This window comes from Balaenoptera physalus (assembly GCF_965194825.1).
Source record: "Balaenoptera physalus genome assembly, chromosome: 12".
In the NCBI taxonomy this organism is placed as follows: domain Eukaryota; kingdom Metazoa; phylum Chordata; class Mammalia; order Artiodactyla; family Balaenopteridae; genus Balaenoptera; species Balaenoptera physalus.
In genome coordinates this window covers 69,475,632-69,497,699 of record NC_138897.1, presented here as the reverse complement: position 1 = coordinate 69,497,699, position 22,068 = coordinate 69,475,632, and the positions used below count along the sequence as shown (strand labels likewise).

At 60.6% G+C, this 22,068-nt stretch overlaps 1 protein-coding gene across 3 annotated transcripts in view; it reads right to left on the bottom strand.

Moving 5' to 3' along the window:
• Positions 1-22,068, bottom strand: part of GNB1L (G protein subunit beta 1 like) — an 80,522-nt gene that overhangs the window by 7,774 nt on the left and 50,680 nt on the right. For 2 of the 3 annotated variants that reach the window (XM_082417008.1, XM_082417007.1), the window contains 4 exons: positions 17,614-17,776; positions 14,532-14,630; positions 11,132-11,347; positions 1,579-2,094 (listed from right to left, as the gene is read on the bottom strand). In XM_082417008.1, the coding sequence (XP_082273134.1) occupies positions 1,843-2,094; positions 11,132-11,347; positions 14,532-14,630; positions 17,614-17,776 (730 nt within the window). In that variant the 3' untranslated portion in view covers positions 1,579-1,842. Of the gene's footprint in view, positions 1-1,578; positions 2,095-11,131; positions 11,348-14,531; positions 14,631-17,613; positions 17,777-22,068 lie in introns of those variants that run through there. The other variant, XM_082417009.1, reaches the window with a different exon arrangement.

Genomic DNA, 22,068 nt, shown 5'->3' with positions numbered 1-22,068 from the left:
GCATTCGTGATGTGGAAACCCTTCTGGATGCGCACCACCCCCCAACATCCCAAGGGCCGCAGCCCCTCCCAGATGTGCTGGAGGAAACCCGGCAGCACCTTTGTCCAACTGGCCCATGGGGAGGCCCGTCCCTGAGCTGGGACCGTGCACAGCCCCCCAGTCAGGGGTGTGGGTCTGGGGGGCCCCGGCTGCATCAGCAGCACAGGTTGCAGGCAGTGTGGTGGGCACGTGGGCCTGGATGCAGTGCAGATACCTGCTGGTCCAGGTGACCCAGGTCAGACGTCTGCTCTCTGGATCCAGAACGCTCTGCTCTGCCCACGGCGACCAGGCCAGGCTTCAGCGGCTGCCCATTGGCTCCCCTTTCCGGGGCCCAAGGTCATCCGCCCACACCCGCAGCTCTGGACCCTTGTCCACCACGAGGCTCTGCAGCCCCAGGACCCGTTCCCAATGCCGCTTCTGACCTTCGGGGCAGAGTGACCGCAGAGCTCTCCAAGGATGCAGGTGGCCCTCACAGCTGTGGGGAGGTACATCTTCTGGGGCCCAGGGAGGGTGAGCTGGTCTCACATGAAGCTCCCCCAACACCCTCGGTGCCCCCTCTCAGCACCCCACGCAGTGCTGGCATTTCAACCCCACTTGTGTCCCCATGGTCCCTGCTTCAACCAATCAGCCAAACTTCAGAGCCCTTCAGCCCCCGAGCTGAACCTGGAGGCCAGACTCTCCAGCAGGGCCCTGTTCCAGTGGGTTCGGCATCCCGCCACCTGGATGCACACGTGTTCTCCAGATGCCTGGGAAAGCCATGCAGCCCTTCTGGAGCGCAGCCACCGCAGACCCCACCCTCTCGGGCCTGCTGGGACCCAGTCTGGTTATAAGCAAAGTGCGGAGTAGGGGGGTCCTGAGTGCCCCTTGGGGCCCCTGCCTGGGGGGAGGCCATTCAGGTCCTGCAGCCAAAGGGGGGCTGACCTCAGGTAGGGTGCGAAGGGGGTTCTCCTGGCAAAGAAGCTGATGGAACGAAGGGGTTTGTGGCCCCCAGCTTGGTCGGGCTCTGCCCACAGCCCCCATCCCAATTTTCAGGGTCCCATTCCTTCCCAATCAACAGCCCAGCCTTGAGAGAAGCTGTCCTGAGGTCTGGGCTCGGCCCCACGTGGGAACAGCCGGCGGCTACCCTGTGTGAGCGGCTGCAACAGTGCCCCGTCTGTCTTGCTTGAGCTGCTGGGCTTTACGCCTAGAAGCCATCCTGGGACAGCCACCTGCCACTCTCGGCCTCACTCCACAAGGTGGCCCTTCTTTCCTCCTTCTGGTCCTGCTGGAGGCCTAGCCCTGTGCCCTCCCCACCACCCCCATGAGGGGCCCTCTCCCTGCCGTGCTCCCATCAGGAGCCCGTCACCGGCTCAACCCTGTGATGCAGGAGCTCCTGGCTGTCTGCGGTGTGAGGAGCCCAGGACCCGGGGCCCACACTTGGCATGCCTGCTGGACGGACCAGCCACCCTGCCCAGTGGAGGCTCTGAGGACAGACAGCTCTGGGCTCTGACCACCCGGGGAAGCAGGGGGTCACCTGGGAGAATTCGTACCTCAAGCCTGCAGGTTTGCAAACAAGTTTATTATCAGGAGCCCCCGGATCGGCCTCTTGTCTGGGTTGCTGGTGCCCAGTGTCTGGCCTGGTTATGCTTTAAACGGCAGTCACTGTGGCACAGATGCTGTGCTTCATGAAAGGGAGCAGGTCCCATGCAGAAAGGAAGCCCGAATGACTGGCTCTTCCCATGACCAGAGGGGCCCGTGGCCCATGGCCTCCAACCCCCTGCACCACCTTCCAGCTATCCAAGTGTCCTCACAAGGAGCCACGAGTCACGTGCACGGGTAGAGAGACCAGACACTGATGCGCTGATCCCCAGACCCTGTGGCCAGCAAGCCGTCGGCAGCAAAGGCCACGCAGTGCACGGTGGCGCTGTGGAAGGCCAGCACGGCCAGCGGCTTCATCGTCCGCCAGTGAAACACACGGACGCGATGGTCCCAGCCCGCGGTGGCCAGGATCCTACGGTCTGGCCGAATCTTGACGTCGGCGATCCCGGGGTTGGTGAGCACGTGAGTCCCACGCACCTGTGATCAGAGCAGCAGGGAGAACCGTTAGGTGGCTTCTTAGACCTGCCTCCGTGCCTCTCCCTCTACCAGGACGCCCCCATCAGGAACAGGGAGCCAAGCGCTCCTGCCAACTTACTGCCACCTCCTGGAGCCAGCACAGGCGACCTCTGCCCTTGGCCAGACCCTCGGGTTGGGACAGGACAGACCTCAGTGGACTGCAGCCTGGGCCCTTCCCCAAGGAAATACTGCCCCCCAGCGTCCAGGCAGCACGGCCCACTGGACGGCAGCAAGGTCAGTGGGTCCTCTCTCGCGAAACCTCACCGCACCCAAAGCAGGAGGAGCAGAAGGAACGCAAACCCCACCTTCAGCAAAGCCGGGGGAAGGGCAGCCCTGAGTGGCATGCGAGGAGGAAGGCCGCCTGGGGCTGGATGCGCAGCCATTGCGGGGCCATCTGGCAGCTCTGCCCCACGCTGACAACACACACTTGGCCATCGTCGTGATGACCCAAATGGCCACGTCCTTCCGCCCATCCTGCCTTGGCCCAGCCCTGGGCGCCAGAAGTCCTTGCTGCCTCGGGGTCGCTGGTGTGCCCACAGCAGCTCCCCTTTCTCCGCTAATTCACCTCCTGTTGGGCCAGAGCAGCCTTAGGGAGAGTCATTCATTTTTCAAAGACAACACAGGGAAAAGGAGGAAAAAAACTCGGCGAAAGATGGCAGCATTCCTCGGAAGCAACCAGACACTCACCAGGCACTTTTGCAAATCAGCAAAACAGAACTTCATGAAGCAATGATCTCCATAAAACAAGAACCAGGAGAGCAAACCCAGAGGAGGGAGCCTGATCCACAGGCACCGAGAGAAGCAAACACTGCAGAAGCGAGGGGAATCGGAAGAGACAGCAAAGGCAGGCGTGACCCAACCTGGGGACAGAGGCGCGGCCACTGGAGAGAAACAGAAGATGTGGAAGGCCGCACAGCTGCTCTGACCTTTGCCATTTAGAAAATCTGTTCTTGCTTCTAGAAACTGAAGTCTTAGGATCCACAGAGAGGCTACAGGGTGGTCACAGGAAGGTGCGCTTGATAACGTCATTGGACGCAAAGCTGATTAGTCCTTTTGACAGTCAGGCAAAAGGATCAAGTCAACCGTAAGGGCAGAATGGCCCATGGCCACGTCTGGGCCATGTCTGGGCCAGACGGTGGGGTGACGCCTGCGAAGCTGGGAGGAGAGGCCCGAGAATTTTATATCCAGCCAAACTGTCGCTCAGGTATGAGAACAACAGATGAGCATTTGTGAACATGTAAGAACCCAGGGGATGCGTCCCATCAGCTCTTCCTGGAGAACTAGGAGATTAAGTCCAGTCTCTTAGGAGAAAACAGGAGAACGGCAGCAAGTGGCCTGGCAGAGAGTAGGGAACGTAGTCCCCTGCAGGATTAGGCCTGAGACAATACGGGGATCAAGGCTACAGAACCGGTTGTGTAACTAACAGAAATACGGGAGGGCAGCAAAAGAGACGGGTGTGAAGTTCACTGATCTGCTCATCTTTGTCATCTGGGTTGAAGATACAACAGTCAGCCTCATTCTACGGAGATTATCTGACACCCACTGAGGTGCTGACAGAACAACCTCACTTCCTCTCCCCACCCAGGTGTAATCGTTTCCTAGTATTTGCCCTTGTATTTCTCTGAAAAGGAATAAAAATATACTCAACAGACTTTTGACTGGATTCCAAAGTTAAAGCCAAATGTGTGCTGTGAACGTGAGAGACACCAAAAGAATGACTGGCCAAGAAACCCCAGGAGCCAGCAGACGAGAGAATCGGGGCCCACCCTGGGGACCAGGGAGCACTCAGACAGACTGTGCCCACAATTGACAACGACAGAGTGTGTACAGTTCACAACGAGAAGCTGCGAATGTCTGCTCAGCAGACAAACAGACACCCTTCATGAAGCTGGGACTACAGGAGGTGGCTGTGATGGACAGCTGGTGCCAGACCACTCCGTGTGCTGCCAACAACCACCAACTGGACAAAAGACACTGCATGACTGTGTCCAGGCACCAACACCGGCGGGAAGGGCAGCTGACAGGGGAGCCTCCCAGAGGCCCGGTAGCTCTCTGCTGGAGGAATGTCTGGCCGCAAAGTCCAGGTGGAGCACAGCGGCCACGTGAAGCCAAGGAGGTGATTAGAGGGTGGAGCCGCTGGAACCCGTGGGGTGAGGCAGCAGCATGGAGGGGGCTGGGGGAGGGACTGCAGGCCATGTGGGTCCCACGAGTCCTTGTGAGGGCTGGGCTGTGCCCACTCAGGGCACCACACAAGGTTAACCGGCCAGTGGCTGCTGCAGGGTTAAAGGGAACGAATACAAGAGATCAACAGTGATCTTGGACCCAGCAGCTGAGGGTGACATCTGTGTGTCCACACAAGACCAACTGAGACCCCGCGTGGCCACGCTGCAGGGCAGGCATCACACCCTGGTTGGGCCTACTCTGGCCAACCATGATGAAGCTGGAAACCAAGCCCCACAAGTGCGAAGGGGAGGTACAGTTTGGAAGGTGAGTCCCACCGCATTACAGGAGCCTGGGGATGACCCTGGGCCCCACATACTGCCTGACAGAGTGGAAGCCAAGCCCATGGTGCAGGTGAACAGCCACAGGGATGAGAGTGATTGCTCTGCAAAGTAACAGAATCCAATCTCCATCTCCATCAGTACAATGTCTGGCACAGACAAAAATTACTAGACACCCAAAGAAGTAGGAAAAAAAGCAGTTAATGGAAACCAGCCCAGAATGGCATAGGTGTGGAACATATCAGACAAAGACTTTAAAGCAATATTTAAATGTTCCAAAAAATGAAAGAAAATGCAAATAATTACCAAAAAATTGTCTTGATGAGTGAACAGATAGGATCTATGAGCAGAGAAATGGAAATTCAGAACCAACTCAGAACAGCCAACACTCTGTGAAGGTGGAGAGCAAAGCGGGAGGACCGACTTCACAACTTGCTGTGAAGCTACAGGAATCAAGACCATGGATCTTGGTGGAAGAACAGACAAACAGATCAGCGGAACAGAACAAAGAGCCCAGAAATGGACCCCCATAAACACGTGACCTTTGACAAAGGAGCAAAGTAGCCTTTTCAACAAACGGTGCTGGAACAACTGGACGTCCACATGAGAAGAAACGAATCCAGACACAGACCTGCCACCTTCACAAAAATCAACTCAAAATAGACCAAAAACCTAAATGTAAATTGCAAAACTATAAAACTCCTAGATGACGACAGGAGAAAACCCAGGTGACCTTGTATTTAGATACAACACCAGAGCACAATCCATAAAGGAAACAACTGATAATCTGACTTCACTAAAATTAGAAACTTCTGCTCTGTAAAGACACTGTTGAAAGAATGAGAAGACAAGCCAAAGACTAAGAGAAAGTATCTGCAAAGACGCATCTGATAAAGGGCTGTTACCCAAAATACACAAGAACTCTTAAGAAAATGAGCAACCCAATTTAAAAATGGGCAAAAAGCCTGAACAGACACCTCAGCACAGAAGATACACAGATGGCACATAAGCATGTGAAAAGATGCTCCACATCGTATGTCATTAGGGAAATGCAAATGACAACAGATACCACTGAACATCTGGACACATGTCATTATATATTCGTCCAAACCCATAGGATGTACATCACCAGAAGTGACCCCTGATGTGAACCATGGGCTCTGGGTGATGATGAGGTGTCAGTGTAGTTCCATCGATTTTAACAAATGTCCCACTTGTTGTGGGGGGGATGTCGATAGTGGGGGGACTGGGGGTATATGGGAAATCTCTGTACCTTCCTCTCAATTTTGCTGTGAACCTAAAACTGCTCTGAAAATAGAGTCTTTTGTTAAAAAAAAAAAGCACAATAGAAAATGTAGAACTGAAAAGCTAATAACTGACGTGAAAAATGTGTAGGACAGGCTTAACAGCAGATTGGAAACTATTATTTTTTAAAAGTCCGTAAACTAGGGGACATAATCAATGGACATTATCTGACCTGAAGAAGAGAGAAAACTGACCAGAGCCTCGGGGGCCATGGGACAATGTCACTCAGGGAGGCCAGACCCCTGAAAACCACAGATAAAAAGAACGTCTCGGGAGTGGCCGAGGAGAAGCCCCACGAGGTGACCAGGAGCGAGGACCAGACGCCACGAGTCCCCAGCAGACGGGGGTCACCGGAGACCACGTGTCCTCAAAGCACACGAAGGAAGCAAACCAAGTGCTCCAGAGAAAAGGCAGAGGTTGTCGCAAAGCATGAAAAAGCAGAGCCCCACTAGAGGGCCCGACAAGACGGCCAGGCAGCACACACGGGACAAAACAGAACCCGTGCAATGAGGTCGCGTGCGCGGCTGGCCCACAAGGGGGACGCCTGTGAGTGAAGGGAGGCTGAAGGTGAAAGATGGAAAAAAGCTACAGAAGGAAGTGCAGCCAGAAGACACCTGGCCTGAGCCATGTGAATCGTTGCTGAAACGGGCTTTCAGGCAAAAATCCTTTCCAGAGATAACAAGGGTTCAACCCCCCAGGAAGATTCAAAATGCAGACCAAGAACACACAGGACCCAGGAAAGTCAGCAAGATGGACCCAGCAAGAGCGCCCGCCAGAGGCCGTAGCAGGCATGGCTCTCGGCCCACGTGGCCCACGTGAACCACACGGCTGCCTGAGGGGCAGGCGCAGCTGGGTGGTGGGTGGCAGAAATACCTCTTTCCAAGCATGGGGGCCACAGGAACCTACTGGCATTTCAGGGAGCTGGTATCACTCAGAACTGGTTCTCCAACCACAAATGGATCAAGTTAGAAGCCTAGAAATAAAAAATAACTGGGGAAAGAATCAAACATTTGGAAACATAAAAACACTCTGATCAGCTCCGCAGTCAGAGAACAAAGAAAAATCGGGCGCCCGGAAGTGAGTGTGATGAAACCCGGTCAGAGCTGCACATCGAGCCTGGAGGACTCAGGGGAGGAAGAGAAAGGTAGACGGGAAATGGGGAAAAGATGTTTAAAGAAAACAAACGTAAGCCTGGTCAGGAATGGACAGGGGACAGTCCTGCAGATAAAACAGGGATGCAATCACAAACAACTGAAAAAGGTCAGTGCAGCCAGCACGTGGGCAGCGCCCCTGCGGCAACCCATCCAGCCCCTCCACGCCCGCCTGCCCTGCCTTCCTGCGGCCTCTGTCCAGTGCCCAGGCCCGTGATGTCCCGGGCCCCTCCTCCTCCGTCCATGGAGACCAGCAGCGTCCCTGCATGTCCTGCGCTCTCTGCCACTCCGATGCTCTCGTCCAGAGGAATCCAGGCTCAGTGCTTCCTGTCTGTGCTGCACACAAGCAGCCATAACCCACTCACTGGGCAGGTGCCCAGCACGGCCCTCACCCCCACCGCCCCCTCCCTCGGAAGTTGGTGCAGCCATGCCCGCATGAGAAGGCAAAGCCCACCCGTGTGCCCGCGGCAGGGGTGCGTCAGCCTGAGCCCCGACCCATGGACAAGGACAAAGTGACCGTCACAGCCCCTGACTCTTCCTCTCCCAGGAACTCCGCCCTGGGCTTGGAGCAGTGGGTGCGCCGGAACCCACTCGGGGGCCTGCTTCAGGGTGGATTTGTTAACAATGGGGATGTTTCCCAGGGAGTAAAGGGCTGCTTCCAAATCTGCCATCTGCTGGTGGAGCCGGGAGCCCAGGTGGGGGCCAGGGAGTTGCAGAGCAGCCTGAGCAGTGGTCCTTGCGTGGCTGGCTGTGAGTCGGGCGCGGAGCGGAGCGCATCCATGCTAGTGTTGCCACCTGGGAGGGGCTGAGATGCCCAGGACGGCCCAGGGGAAAGGGGACAGGAGTGATGCGCCCCCACCCTCGCAGCCCCTCCTGGAAGCTCAGAATCAAGGCACAAGGCCCTGTCAGTGGGGACCTGGACTGAAAGAGACCAGTCCTATCGGGGCCCACCAGCACCCGTGTGTGGTCAAGGCGGCCGAAGCCCCGCCCATGGTGTCCTGAGATGTGTGTGTGGGGGGTGGTGGTGGTGTTGTGCCCATAGCTCCTCAGCTCGGGGCCCCATGGTCTCCCTCGCACCAGCCCAAGTGTCCCGCTGCTGACACTTTAGAGGGAAGCCCCCAGCAGGGCTGGGGAGCGGGCGGGCAGTGGCCACGCAGCGGGGAGGAGGGGACGCCTGGCCGACCAGCCGTGGGCGTGGTGGGGGAGAGTGGTCGTCTGACTCCAGCCTGGGTTGGCTGGGGTGGGGGCCTAGTTATTACTTCAGGGCCTAGAAATACCGCTGGCTGTAAATCAGCCCCTGCTTCAAGGCCGTGGACCCTGCCCCAAGTGTGGGAGGGAGGGGCAGGTCTGTGCACCACCTGTGTCTGACGACAGCCAAGGCCCAGACCCCGGGCTCGAGGGGAGCAAAGCGAGCAGCCCCTACAGGTGGGTGAGCGTCCAACGTCCTAGAGAGGGTGGCTGAAGGCTCCAGTTACCGCCGCGGCCCCTGGCCAAGCCCGTCTCGGACCAGGACCCTCCAGGAAGGATCCCGGCCACCAGTGGCTCTCACAGAACATGACCTCAGGTGCCAGGAATGTGCGCGCAGCACGGCCCCATCTGGTTCCCATTACCCTCACTCCACGCGGGAGCCCCATCTGCGCCTCTGCAGCGCCCGCCCGCCCACCCGCCCACCCGCCCAGGGAGATTGATTTGGGCTCATTAGAGCTGCTGCCGCGAGGTAAGGCACATCTTTGCCCATGTGGCTCCACGGCCAGCACCTCAGGGCCAGTTGCGGCACCGAGGGCCCAGGGAGAGGTACCTGCGGACACTGCGACGCTGAGGCCCTCGAGGCCCCGACACCTCCTCCTTGAGGCCTGCGTTCCAGGACCTGAAGGTGTCTGGGCCTCTGGGGACATGGACGTCTCCAGCGAGGCCATAGTGGGCGGTCGGAGGGAGGAGCGGCGCCTCCTGGGATGCACGCTGAGAGAGGCCCCGGCCGCGGCACAGCCTCCACCAACCTCCCGGCTGGCCTGGCCTCCCTATGCTCTGACTTTCCAATTCATCTGCACAGTGAACCTCCAGCTCTGCGCTGGAACATGCCTCATAAATTTAAGTCTGAAGTTCCTGCAGCTGTTTCTCCAACAAGCCAGGGGAGACCAGGCCGATCTGGGCCAGGACGGCAGGAGGGGCCTCTTCCCGGGGTCCTGGGGGCAGGGCCTGGGGGCACTGCAGTCGGTGGGGCCCTCAGGAGAGCCACCTGGGTCTCTAGGCCTTTGCAAAGTTGGGCTGAAGTTGAAGTCACAGCAGGACAGAGTACTGGACCTCATTGGGGGTGGGGGTCGCTGCCTGGTTCCCACCAGGCAGGAGCAGAGGAGGGTGTGGGGAGAACCCCGATGCCTGCCTGGCCAGGCTCTGTGTCCTTGACGGCTCAGAACATGAAGACCCAGCACCACGTGGCTCCGCCCCATTTCTAAAAATGAGCACTATGGTGACTTCCACTCCCACCACCCACATCCAGGACTTCAAGGCCTTGGAGACCCTTCCCCTGGGATGGATGCTGGAGAAGCTCCACCCCCACAGCTGGCCCCAGCCCCGTAGGGAGGCCTGTTTGACCCCATCCCGCAGGGCCTCTGTGGACTCCCTGGGACACAGGACAGGAAGACGGACGGGAAGCTGATTTACTGCAAGTCAGGCGAGCGTGGCACAGGCTAGTCTGAGGGGTGGGCGTGGGGGGCAGGGGGCGATGCCAAGGAAGCTGGAATACCTGCCTTGTCCCCATGTCACATGACCCCTCCCTCCCTCCCCCTCCCCCCTCCCCGGGACTCCACAGGGCTGCTCCCCCCTCAGGACCCTGCCCAGACCCTGCAGCCACAGCCACTCGCTCTGGTTCTAGCTTGGTCCTCCCACAGACTGTGCTTTTTAGGAAGCTAGAGCAGTCCCTCCAGCTGCCGCATGGATGGTCTCCTTGCCGAGTCCGCCCTCGGCCCCTAGCTCCTGCCCAGGACTCCTCACCCACCCCTGATAGCCCTGCCCCTCGCTGTCCTGCACCCAGGGTGTGGCAATGCCCGCTGGGCATGGCAGTCTCTCCCGATTTTCACCCATGCCTGCCCTCCCCCACCCACCCAAGTGCACAGGGCCTCTTCCCTGGCTGTGGGGGCCCCGGGCTGCTGGGCAAGGCCTCCCATCTGGGGAGGGCCTGAGAGATGCCCTCTTCCTGAGGCCTCCTGTCTGCAGGGAAGCCTGGACCACGCAGCCCCTGTAGAGGGCGCAGCCACAGGCCCTGTCCTCCAGAGCTCCGGGAGGTGGGATACACGGCTCCCCGCTGGGGCCCCACTCCCCCACCAGACCTGGGCTCGCAGAGCCAGCCGTGGTCAGGTCTCAGCCTTCTGAGGCTTCCTGGTTAATGGGGGCGCCCCCGCCCAGAAGCTAGTGTGCACTCAGGCTACCCTCAGGGGGCTGACAGGCACAGGGCACACCCAGCACCTCACTCCCCAGGACCTCACCCATCTGAGGCCTGGCCAGGAGGCTCCCCTCCCGGCCAACTCCATCCCCACCTCCCAACAGGGCTGAGCACTGGGCACCCAGATGTGGCCCCAAGGGCCCCCCAGCCACGTGGGATGGGAAGCCATTGAGCCGTTACGGCCCTCCCACTGCCCCCGGGCAGCCTGCAGACAGCCACAGGGGCCTCACTCAGGGATTTCTCCATGTAGGGTTTCAGTTTTTTTCTTTTTTTTTTTTCTTTTTGATTGATCAGTTCCTTACTGACCAAATTCCTCTGAGTTTTGCAAACGGGCTTGCACAGTCCTGGATTCTACATGCCTTTCCTCTAGATGGACGAGACGTGACCGTTGTTAGCCAAGGTCTGAGGGAAACCCAAACCCTGTGAATGGCTCACGAGCGCCAGCCCCTCTCCTGCCGCCCGCCAGGCCCGCCCGCGCCGGGTCCGATGATTAATTAACTGGGGACCTGCCACAAGTCCTCTTCATGCCTAAATATTGTTCCAGCCCATCAGACTGTTGGTGCAGAGCAGGATAAATGACACCTCGGGCCTGGCCCACTGACCTGCAGGGCCTGCTGCTCATCCAGGCTCCAGACGGCCAGCGTCTTCTCCGCAGAGCCTGAGACGCCCCTGGCCTCCTGGGAGTCGAAGTCCAGACCCATGACGGGCTCCGTGTGGCAGGCAACGCGGCTGCACACTTTCCGTGAGGAGACGTCCCACAGGGCCACCGAGCCGTCCTCGTAGCCGGCCAGGAGGAGAGGGCGGGGACTGGAGTCAGCCTGCAGGGACAGCTTGCAGTCAGCTGGGGGATGCTCGGGGGTCCCAGGCCTTCTGGAGGAGAAGGGGCTTGAGATAGGCCGCCTTCTCCACTGAGCCCTGGGGGGTCTGCACACCCCCAGGGGGCCGACACCCAGACTGGGGCCAGTGCGGGCTGGGTGGGGCGCTTGCGGTCGGGGTCTGGGACACTGGCTGGTCCTCCCGCTCCTTCCCACCGGCCGAGACGTGCGGCCACCCCTGGGCGGGGCCGGCCACCTGTCTAGAACTGCCGGCCAAAGAAAATCTCGAGCTCCGTCTCAATGAAAAATGAACCTTCTGTACTTTGTCAACGTCGCCGCGGAAGCCCCCCAACCGTCAAGGCTGCAGAGTCAGCGCCTCGCCGGCCGAGCAGCATGATGGATGAGGGCGCGGGTCAGAGGGCTGCGCAGCCGCCTTCAGGGGAGCATGGGGACCCTGGGTCGGCCTGGCACCGACCGAGAGCGGCCGCCCCGTGCTTGGTGCCCAGTCCCGGGACCGCCGCCAGGACCCGGCACCTTTGCTCTCCACTGAGCTCCCAGGGCTCAGAACTGACCAAGCGCCCCCTGCCAGCGGAGAATTTCCCGAGGCCAGGAGCTCAGCCGGCGGCCCTCAAACCCCGGATGGCCAGCGGTGAGCACAGGGCCTGGGGGCCGCCAGCAAGGCTGCCTCCAGGGTCGCCTGCAGCTCCAATGGGGGCCCGCTGCTGGTGGGCAAGGCTGGTGCTGAGCCACGTGCCTAGGCGTGGCCGACAGCACCCGGGCGGGCCCTCCTGGCCCACCTGCTGGAGCTCGCTGCCCACCCAGAGGGGCTCCACGCCCAGGTGTCGCACACCGCGAGTGTCTAACATGAGTGGACGCTACGTCCTCAACCCAGGAAGCAGAGCTCGCTGTGCTTGGTGTGAGGGGTACGTCTCAGGGCCCTGCAGAGTGAGGGGAGCCAGGGGAGCCCTGTGCAGACCAGCTCTGGGATCTGGAGGACGCCTCCCACAAGCCCTTTTTTCTGATGATAACATGTGCTCCCAAAAACAAAAGCAGGAAGGAGGAGTCCAAGAAAGCAGCTGTGAGGAACTTGCCGGGGCCCCTTGGGTCCGTCCCCCTTGGGGCACTGCTGTGTCCTCCCACCAGCTTCCCACTGCACTGCCTGGCCCAACCTGCTCCCCAGCCTCCACCCTGCATGTTCCTCCTGCATCCAGGGCTCCCCCTATGGTCTGGGAGCTCTGAGTGCCTAGGCTGGAGCGGGGCCTGCACACCGCTGAGCCCCCTGTGCAGGCACACAGGGAGGCCAGGACAGGAGCCAGACCAGCCACAGGGCTCCGTGCCAGGCTCTGCCCCTGCACTGAGGCCCCTCCACCTTCTCTCCTGGCACGCAGGGTCCCTGCGGCCCCCCAGGATAGACCCTCCAGGCGGGTCAGTGCTCTGGGGCCTCAGTCCTCTGGCGGCCACGCCCTTGGTGCCAGGCTGACTTCTGCTCACTCTGCGTCCCCCCCCCACCCCTGGGTGTGCCCCCCAGCACCTCGAGGTTCCCCGGGGAGCCCCTGGCTGGGGGTGGGGGGGGCACTGGCGGACCTGCTCCAAGGGTTGGTGTGGACGACCCCTGACCTCCTACATGACAATCATCCTAACAACACAGGCCATCCACTCTCAGGAGCAAAACAAGAAATCTCTGAATGTTTCAGAAAGGAATCCCACATCAGGCCACTCTGCCACACTCAGATCAATAAGCTATAACCTGGACCTCCAGGCTTGGAGAGGAATAAAAGGACATTTCAAATCAGAATAGACTTTTCTTAACAGGATGCTTTGCGCTGGATCTGTATCAACTAACACAACTCGATTTGTCCTTCTGTCAACCATGTCAATTACCTTGACAAGTTTGTACATCCCATTTCTGCACATTTTTCTGATGGAATTCTTACACGATTAGGCAATGACAGCATCTCCAGGGAGGGAGGGTGAGCGGATGCAGCCCCGTCCCGCCCTGGGCCTGTGAGCGCCAGGCCACCTCCACAGCCTCCGCTGCCCCTCCAGGGGCCCCCCCTGCCACCGCCTGCCGGCACCAGCAGCTTTGCCATCCAGGTGAGTCTCAGAGCCCCCACTTCCTCACGCCGCCCCCCCCATGGGCTTCTCTCAGTTCAGAGACGGCAGGGACACCAACTGCAAGACAGGGCAGGGCCCTGGAGGGACAAGAGCTGGGCCCAGGGACCCTGCGGGCACACAGACACCTCCAAACCATGCGAGCCTGGCTGTCTAACCCATATGGAGAGTCACAGCAGGGGCAGGAACGTCCTCCTGGTCCCAGGCAGCCCGGGGCGGCTCTGAGGAGGCACAGGTGAGCTGCTCGGAGCTGAAAAACAGGCCGTAGGCAGCAGTCCGGGACAGCCCTGGTCAGTAACCTGCTCCCCACGGCTTCTGCAGCTGTAAAGACGCTGCCGAGACTCTTTCCACGTGAATGCACCGGACCATCCGCTCTGCTGCCCCCAGAAGTAGACGCCCATTTTGAGCTGGTGCTGACCGCTGGGGGTGGGAAGCTGCCCCTCTGGTCAGGAGGGTCCCTCCCAGGCCTTGGGCTCAGCCCCAGAGGCAGAACCCATCCTGCAGGGACTCAGGCCTGTGACTCCGCTGCCCCCCGGCTTCTGCCGCAGCCCCAGTAGATGCCTCCAGACCCTCTCTAATCAGAGAGAACAGCCAAGAAAGAAGGAAATGGCCGCAGATCAGAAATACCAAGTGTGGCCGCAGGGAAAGCCAGCACATTAAGCCCACTCCAGCCTCAACAAGGCAAAGAAGTAACAAAAATTAATCCCGGCGACGCAGGGGCCGTGCAGGCTTGCAGGGTTAGTCAGCACCCCCTCCCGGCCCCACGCCAGGCCGCGCCGGTGAGCAGACCAGAGGGGAGCATGTGGCTCCCCCAGGAGGGGGCCGCTGTCTCCCACATCGCCCTGCGAAGACGAGGACGAGCCCAGCATCCCCAAAGGGTCTGTAGGCATCCTCACAGCAGGAGGGCTGGAGGGCTGGGGACACCAAGGCTGAGGAGGACGCTGTGCACACGCCTCCCAGGGGCCAGTGCCCGTAGGTGATGAGGAACCAAGTCCCTAACGGGCATGATTCACACCTGGCGGGCGTGGCCAGCAGGTGTGGTCGGTGGGCGTGGCTGGCGGGCGCTGGGCCTTACCTGCCAGAGCTGCAGGCACATGGGCATGCCTGGCCTGGCCTGTGCCTCGGGCTTCAGGGAGCACACTGACGTCTTGGACGGCATCTCCAGAATCTGAACCTGACAGTAAGAAAACAAGCCGAGTTGGGCCGGAGCCAAGTCAAGTCTGTGCTGCACAAACAGGAGATTCTTGAGGCCTCAGCCCGGCCACTGTGGGCCTGTCTGCACCTTTGGGAACCCAGGCCGTGCCTCCCGCGTTGACCCATGGGCTCCTGGGCTCGGGGGCTGCCGGGCTGTGTGGAATGCACGCGTCACTCATGAGTGACCGGCAGGTCCCTCGAGCGGTGTCACTGCCCCGCAGCCACCTCAGGCCTCCTCTGCGTTGACCTCTTGGCCAAGCAGGTGGCCTGGCCCACGGCACTGACTCAGCTCACTCGGCCTCCCGCCCTCCTCCTGGCGCTCCTTCCCGGTCGGGCCCCACGTGTGGATGACCCTGAGCCCTCCCGGACTGTCGCATGGCACCCAGACCTGCACACCTGGGGCCCCAGCGCCTGCTCCTCCACCCTGTGCTCAGCGTCGCCTGACGCTGACACAGCCCCTCCTGCGCCTGGCTGGGTGACGTGTTCCCACCTGGTGGTTCCGGCCACCCTCCTGGGGAGGCTCCACCAACAACAGTGTGCGCCTCGCAGAGCTGCAGGGCACCCTTCGTCGACACAGGGCAGCCCCAGGTTTTGCAGATGAGGAGTCTGAGGTCCAGACGCGTTGGGGCATCGAGGGGACAGAACCTACACCTGCTGGTCCACTTCTGACACCCGGGGCACAGAACCCCCAGGAGGAAACCCCAGGGTGAACTCAAGGTGTAACCACGCAGTGTAGAGCAGGTGTGTAGCCCTGCTGCTGCTCTCACTAATGCACGTGCACACGCGTATACACACACGCCCACACACATGCACACACAGCCCCCTCCGCCCATATCACGTTGCCTGCAGGGCCAGCATCTACCCCAGACACCTAGTCCTCACTGCCCCAAAGAGACGGAAAAGGACCTAAGTGACATGAGCGTCATCCCGCCATGAATTAGAAGCTGCTAGAAGGAGTTCCTGCAGCACCCAAGAAGCTCAGGGGAAGCTCCAGCAAAATGAAGGAGGTACAGGAGGACGCGGTGGCATGGAGTGTGGCCCAGAAGTGACTGAGCAAACCAAAGAGGAGGGAGCCCTCGGAGCCCTTCTGTCCTCCGAGGTCAGTGGGAGGGAGACAGGGGTGGGGACTGGCTGGGCCTCAGGCACCCAAGCCCGTCCCGGCCAAGGCGGGGGGCCTGGAAGGTCAAGGAACATGGTGCTGGGGGCTGGATGCCTGCCTTCCTATTTCTGCTCTGACGCCAGCTTCCTAAAACGTCACTACGTCAGGAGGACAAGCTGCCGGGCGATGGGGGAGGGGGTCCCGGGTCAGAGAGGGATGCCCCCACCCCCGATCTGGGGGCTCAGGAAGACCCCTCTGGTGGCAGTGAGGAGAGGCGCGAGGGCGGGGGGATCGGGCAGAGGCGAGTGGCCCAGAGTAAGGGCGACACCAGGGCAGCCCAGGCCTGGGCTAGGCGCCATGAGAGGGGGCGCAGTGCTGGCATCCAGAACAAGTGCTCCTTGGTCCTTGTGGTCCCAGGAGGGGCTCCGCACTCTGCTGGGGCCTCCCACACACCGGGATGCTTCCACCTGGCATTCAAGGGCAAGTTTTGTTTCCAGAAGGAAAAATGTCTGGTTCGGGCAAGTGTGGCCACCCAGACGGCCGGGCCTGGCTCTGTCTGGGCACAGGCCAGTGGCGCCGATTCCAGGTGGGAACATGGAAAACAGCCCTTTTCCCAGGATGTGCAAGGTTCCCAGACCTGTGGCTCCCAGGCGGGGGGGTGGTGGTGTACCAGGAGCCGGGGAGCCGGAGAGAAGCAGAGGGGACGAGCAGTCTCGGGCCAGGCTGGCGGGGGCAGCGGAAGGTGACCTCAGCAGAAGTGTGGCCCGGCCCCCACCACTGAGGAGGCTCGGCGCCACCCGGCTGCTGCCACCAGGAGAAAGCAGAGCCCTCTCTTTTCACATTAATAAAACTTTTAACAGGTTTTTGGCAAACTGGCAAGAAAATTGCATGTAGCTCCTAATTGGTGACTTAAACGCCATCATGAACAAATAGATGCCTGTTCCTGCCTCATTATTTATGAGCTGAATCTGCTTTAAGACTCACGACTCCTCTTGGGCGGGGGCCAAACTTCCTGGGTGCAGGGCTTGAGTCCCTGCCCAGCCCCGCCCGCCGCACAGGCCCTCAGGGCAGCAGGGGACACGGGGAGGACGGGGCGTGGGCGGTGGGTAGGGGCCTCCCTCCCCCTGCACATGTACCCCGAACCCACGCCCACTCTCGGCGCCCCCAGGCCCCCACACACCAGGCCGTCCCGCTGCACTTGGGGCTCCCTCCCCCACTGCCTCCAACCAGCACCCCTATCCCCCTGCCCTCGGCACTCCCCGCCGGCACCCCGTCCTGGGCTCTGCTTCCCCTGGGGATTCTGCCCCTTCTGTCCCTGGGGTGTGAACACCACTGTCCAGCCTGACCAGTCCCTGCCACAGATCGCTGCTGGATGCTCAGCCTGAGCTCCATCTGACAGTGACCTTGGGGCTCCATCCCACCCACTGCCCCTAGGAGCCCTGTCCTCTGACGGGCCCCACTCATCTGTGACTGCGATTGCCACCCTGGTGCCAGCCCTTATGCCCTGCGTCTCAGCCCTGCCCAAGACCTCTCATGCCAGTGCCCAGTTATGACCCCAAAAGGCCGCCCTCCCCTGCTGTCCTGGCTCTGAGGCCTACCTCGACCTCATGGGGTCCGCCTGGGGCTTCCCTCCATGCCTGCCTGCTCCCAAGGCCCCTGACAGCCTCGGGCCCTGACCTCGTCCATCCCGTGCTGCTCCTGGCTGGGTGCCAGGGCCTCCCAGAGACCTGGGCCCACTTCGGGCCCCTTTCCCGACCCCCAGCACCAGGGCCACCTCAGGTGACCAGGCCAAGGCTGGCCGGAGGAGCTGCTCGGGACACAGCATTCCTGCAGCCAGGAGCCAAGGGTGAATGGGCTCACTCACCTCATCGCTGCCTCTCCCCGGCACAGCCAGCATCCAGCGCTGCAGGCCCCCAGCCAGCACAGAGCCCCTGCAGAAGCCCACGCTCTTCAGGAGCACGGAGTCCACGACGGCGTTCCTGCCCTCCGCCAGGTCCCACACGCACAGCTTCAGGTCGCGGCCCTGGCTGCCAAAATAAGAGGAGACGGGCCGTGACCCTCCCAGGTGAGGATAAATGTCAGTGTGTTGTGGTCGGCCGGAGGCCACAGGACTGCAGGGGACACTTCCTGGGGAGGGCCTGGGGGCACCTCAGCTGAGGAAGGGCCACACGTGAGTCTGCAGCCCAGACGCCTGATGCCAGCTCACGCACACGGGCTGGCCTGGGGAGGCTGCAGACCAAGGCCCCGGGCGCCCCATGGCACAGGCCCCATGGCCCGCCTCCCGTGGTCTCCCTGCTGCTCCCTGTGCTGCCAAACTGTGGGCCCTCCACCCCTCCCGCCCTCCACCCCTTTGTGAATTAACTGTGACCACCTGGCAACTCCACCCTCATGAGTGTTCCCAAGTGCATTTAAAACCTACATTCACACAAAAACCTATAAGCGAATGTCCACGGCAGCTCTGCTCACCAAACCGGACACAGCCCTCCAGCAGGAGGCTGATAACTCACCATGGAGCATCCGTCCACACCTGACCTCGCTCAACACCAGAGCAGCAGCAGGGACACACAGCCACCCGCAGGAATTAGATGCCCTTTGCTACGGGGAGGAAGCCCGTCTGAAAGGCCACACACTGCACTTCCACCCGTGTGACCCTCTGGGGGAGGCAGGGCCGCAGGGGCAGAGGACAACAGGGTCCTGCCCACAGAACTCGCCACAAAGAGTGAACTGTTCTGTGTGTGACTGAAAAAACCCACCAGGAGGTCAGGGTCCCAGGACAAGCTGCAGACAGAGATGAATGCCCGGCACTCGGTGCTCAGGGGAGAGCAGATGAGAGCCGACCTGAGAGACTCAGGAAGCGTGTCCTCTAGGCACTGTCTGGTTAGAGACAGAGGAACTGGACAGAGACACGGGACTCTGGCTGGTAGGTGTTCTCACAGGTGTGGGTTAGCAATCCTGAGACCCCCTCACACGTCCAGCAGGAGCAGAGCTGGACAGAGACGGATAGGAGTAGGGGCGGGGGGCTGGGTCACCAAGAAGCCCAGCAGGCGTTGGCCCTGAGTCAGAGACGTCGGCATGAGCACATATCTGTGCAAACACAGACACAGACGACAGACGCAGAGGTGTACACAGGGTGTACGCAGCATGGAGGTGCACACGGGGAGCCCGGGTTGCCCCCTGAGAAGACCCAGAGGCAACGACACCCCAGGAGTGACGAGAACACCCAGCGCCCGGTCTGGCTTCTTATCCCTTTTCCCCCAGACAGCAAGAGCTGGGGCAGGGTGGGGGGCCAAGATGAGTTCTAAGCACCCTGTAGGGCCAGAAAATAAGGAAATACTTTTAAAAATGCAACAAAGGGCATGTCCGAAGGACACAAGCACTAAAGTTGGAACAATCTGAGCAATAAAATAAATAACAGTAGAATGAAATTCTAACCCAAGAATAAAAGAAATCTCCACGAGCCCAGACCCATGAGTGAACACATACATACACAGGGAGGAGAATTCCTATTAAACAGAAGAGTTCCAATGAAAGCAGAATGCTATAAAAGGAGGAGTTGAAACCCTCCCCATGAGACCAGCCCAGGCACAGCTGGGGGGGCAGAGCCCCTGGGCGGACGCTGAGGACGGAGGGACGGGGTATCTGCAGCCCTGAGGCTCACTGTCTGCTGCGCGGCTCTGACGCTCACCAGAAATGCTCCTCGCTGGGCCTCGGGACTCATTTCCTAGGAGTCTGGGAAGCAGAGGGAACGGTCCCTGCCGGTGGGACACCATGGACACACCCTCCCCAGGTGGATGAGCCCCGCAGATGTCCCAGACCCCCGACAAGGGGACGAGAAGGGTTTCCTCCCGAAAGCCCACCTCCCCAGTCTGACCCCAAGAAACCCCGGGGCTGAGCCAACGTGAGGGTCACCCCACAGAACCGCTCTCCCGTCCTCCTCCCAAGGGGTGAGGTCCAGACAAACAAGGGAAGAAGCAGCAGCACAGGCCAGTGGGGACAAAGGGGACAGGACAGTGGGCCGGTCCTGGAGCCGTGGAAGGGGACAGGAGGGCACGTGGGGCCCGGCATCTACCCGCACCGTTGGGAGACCTCGGTGCCGCGTGGATGGATGCCCCCCAGGTGGACCCAGGGCACCCAATCCTGATCCAGACCCCAGCTCTGTCTGGAGAACCGCTGGTGTTGGCAGGATGTGCCTGGATCCTGGGGAGCAGGAGTCGCTCGGCCTGAAGCAGCAGCGACGCAGGAGAGAGAGAACATGAGGCCTCTTGACACCGTCTCCGAGTGGAGCTCAGGAGAGAAGCAGCAGTGGGAACCGTGCTCTCACATGGAGGTGCCGGCCCCGGCCGAGGGCGGCCACACAGGGAGGGAGAGCCGGCCTGTCTCTAAGGAACCCCCAGAACAGTGGCTCCCTGCCTCCTTCGCCTGGACCCCTAACTGCTAACACTGTACACGCGCCCAACTGTGCCACCTCCACGCTTTCCCCCACAGCCAGGGACCCTGGCACAGCCCATGTGGGTCAGTGCCGGTCACGGAGTGGCGAGCTCGGGGCCCCTGGATGAACGCTGGGCTGGTCAGTGCTCACCAGGCCCTTGGACTGGACGGGCCGCGCCTTTCCCTGTCCCTTGTATGTGTGTATCATCCCCAGGGTGACATCTCCACATTTGGGGAGGACAGCAAGGGGATGACACTGCACACAAGGCTGACTGCCCACCCTGATCACCTGGACAGAGGCGCCCGCCAGGTGTGTTCACTCAAAGCCCCTCCCCCCGCCGTGGGCACTTCTGGGAAAGACACTGTGACATCCGCCACCCTGGCCTCAGATGACCCAGCGCCTCCACCCACAGTGGTGCTGCCCGCCGGTCCTGCAGACAGTCATCTTCCACGTCCGCAAGGCACACCCACCAGACAGCAGGCTCTCGCCTCTTCTCTCCCCTCCTCCCATCAGTCTGGACTCACACATTCCTGTGTTACTGATGGGTCATCACCCACAGTTCTCATTGATTTTTGTGCCCTAATCATCCCAGACTGGCCAGTGGGAGCCCCTTCAAGGACACTGGTGGCCTCCGAGCAGCCCCACCGCTGGATCCGGGGGCCCCCAGCACCGGGAGGCCCAGTGGGAGTCTTCTCAAGCCTCGTCCACAACAGCTCCAAGTGGACAACCCAGATCTCCACCAACACAGAAAGGTGAGGAATCTGGGTACACACGTCCAGAGAAATAAGACAGAAAGGCCCACACAACACACGGCAGCCATGCACACCCTGGCGGGTCTCGCAGACACAGAATCAGATACAAAGGAAGCTGCTCCATATCGTTCCATTTAGGTTAAAAAAAAAAAACACATAAAATGAGTCTATGCTTTTTGGAGATGCATATTCAGACGGTAAAGCAAGAATGAGGTGGAGGGGCTGCCTCCTGAGGATGAGGACAGGCTGCTGGGCGGGCGTGGGGCGGGTAGTGGCTGCCCAGGTGTCCACCCTTGACTAGATGGTCTGAAACTCGTCTTGTGCACCTTCCTGTAAGTACATCACGCCTCCCAATAAAGGAAGAAGGAAACAAGCCCACCCAGGCAGCTGTAGAGGCACAGGTGCATCCTCTGGGGTACAGGTGGGGCTGGGGTGTCTGCAGAGCCCTGGCTCCCAGCTTTGTCCTCCGGCCCCTTGACATGAAAGGGCACCTTCCCCCTCAAGGGCCACTTTGGAGGTTTGACTTCCAAACACAGCTGGGCCCCGGCCTCTAGTGCAGCATCCAAGCACCTGCGCGGTCTGCGCCTGCCTAGGCGGGGCCCCCACAGCGCCATCCACCATGCACATGCGCAGGGCGCCCGTGGAGTTGCCGCCCCGCACAGCACCAGCCAGCTCTCCAAGGGGTGGAACTCCCGGCCTGAGGCTCCCCAAGGCCAGCCCAAGGTGCACAGAGGAGCATGGGGCCCAGAAGGGCCTACACCTCGGCTCAAACCTCAGCAGGAAGTTTCCAGCAGCTTTGTGGGGTCCTCAGACACAGCATCCACTCTAATCATCAGGGAAAGAGCAAAGCCATGCGAGGGCCCCTGCAGTGAGGGGTGCATCTGGGCAAATGGGCAGAGAAGGAGTGAGGCTCTGAGACGGATGGACAAGCACACACACCCAGGGTACGGCCTCCAGGACTTCTGGGGCCTCAGCCACCTGCAGGGAGTGGGAGCGGCTTCAGTCCCACACAAAAGTGCTTTGAAGCCACTGGGGGCCCAAGAGGCCTTGTTTTCTGGGGACTGGGCTCCACGGTGCCCAGGTGTCCAAGCTCCAAGTCCAGAGCAGGAGAGCAGAACCGTCCGGGAGTTCTGGGGCA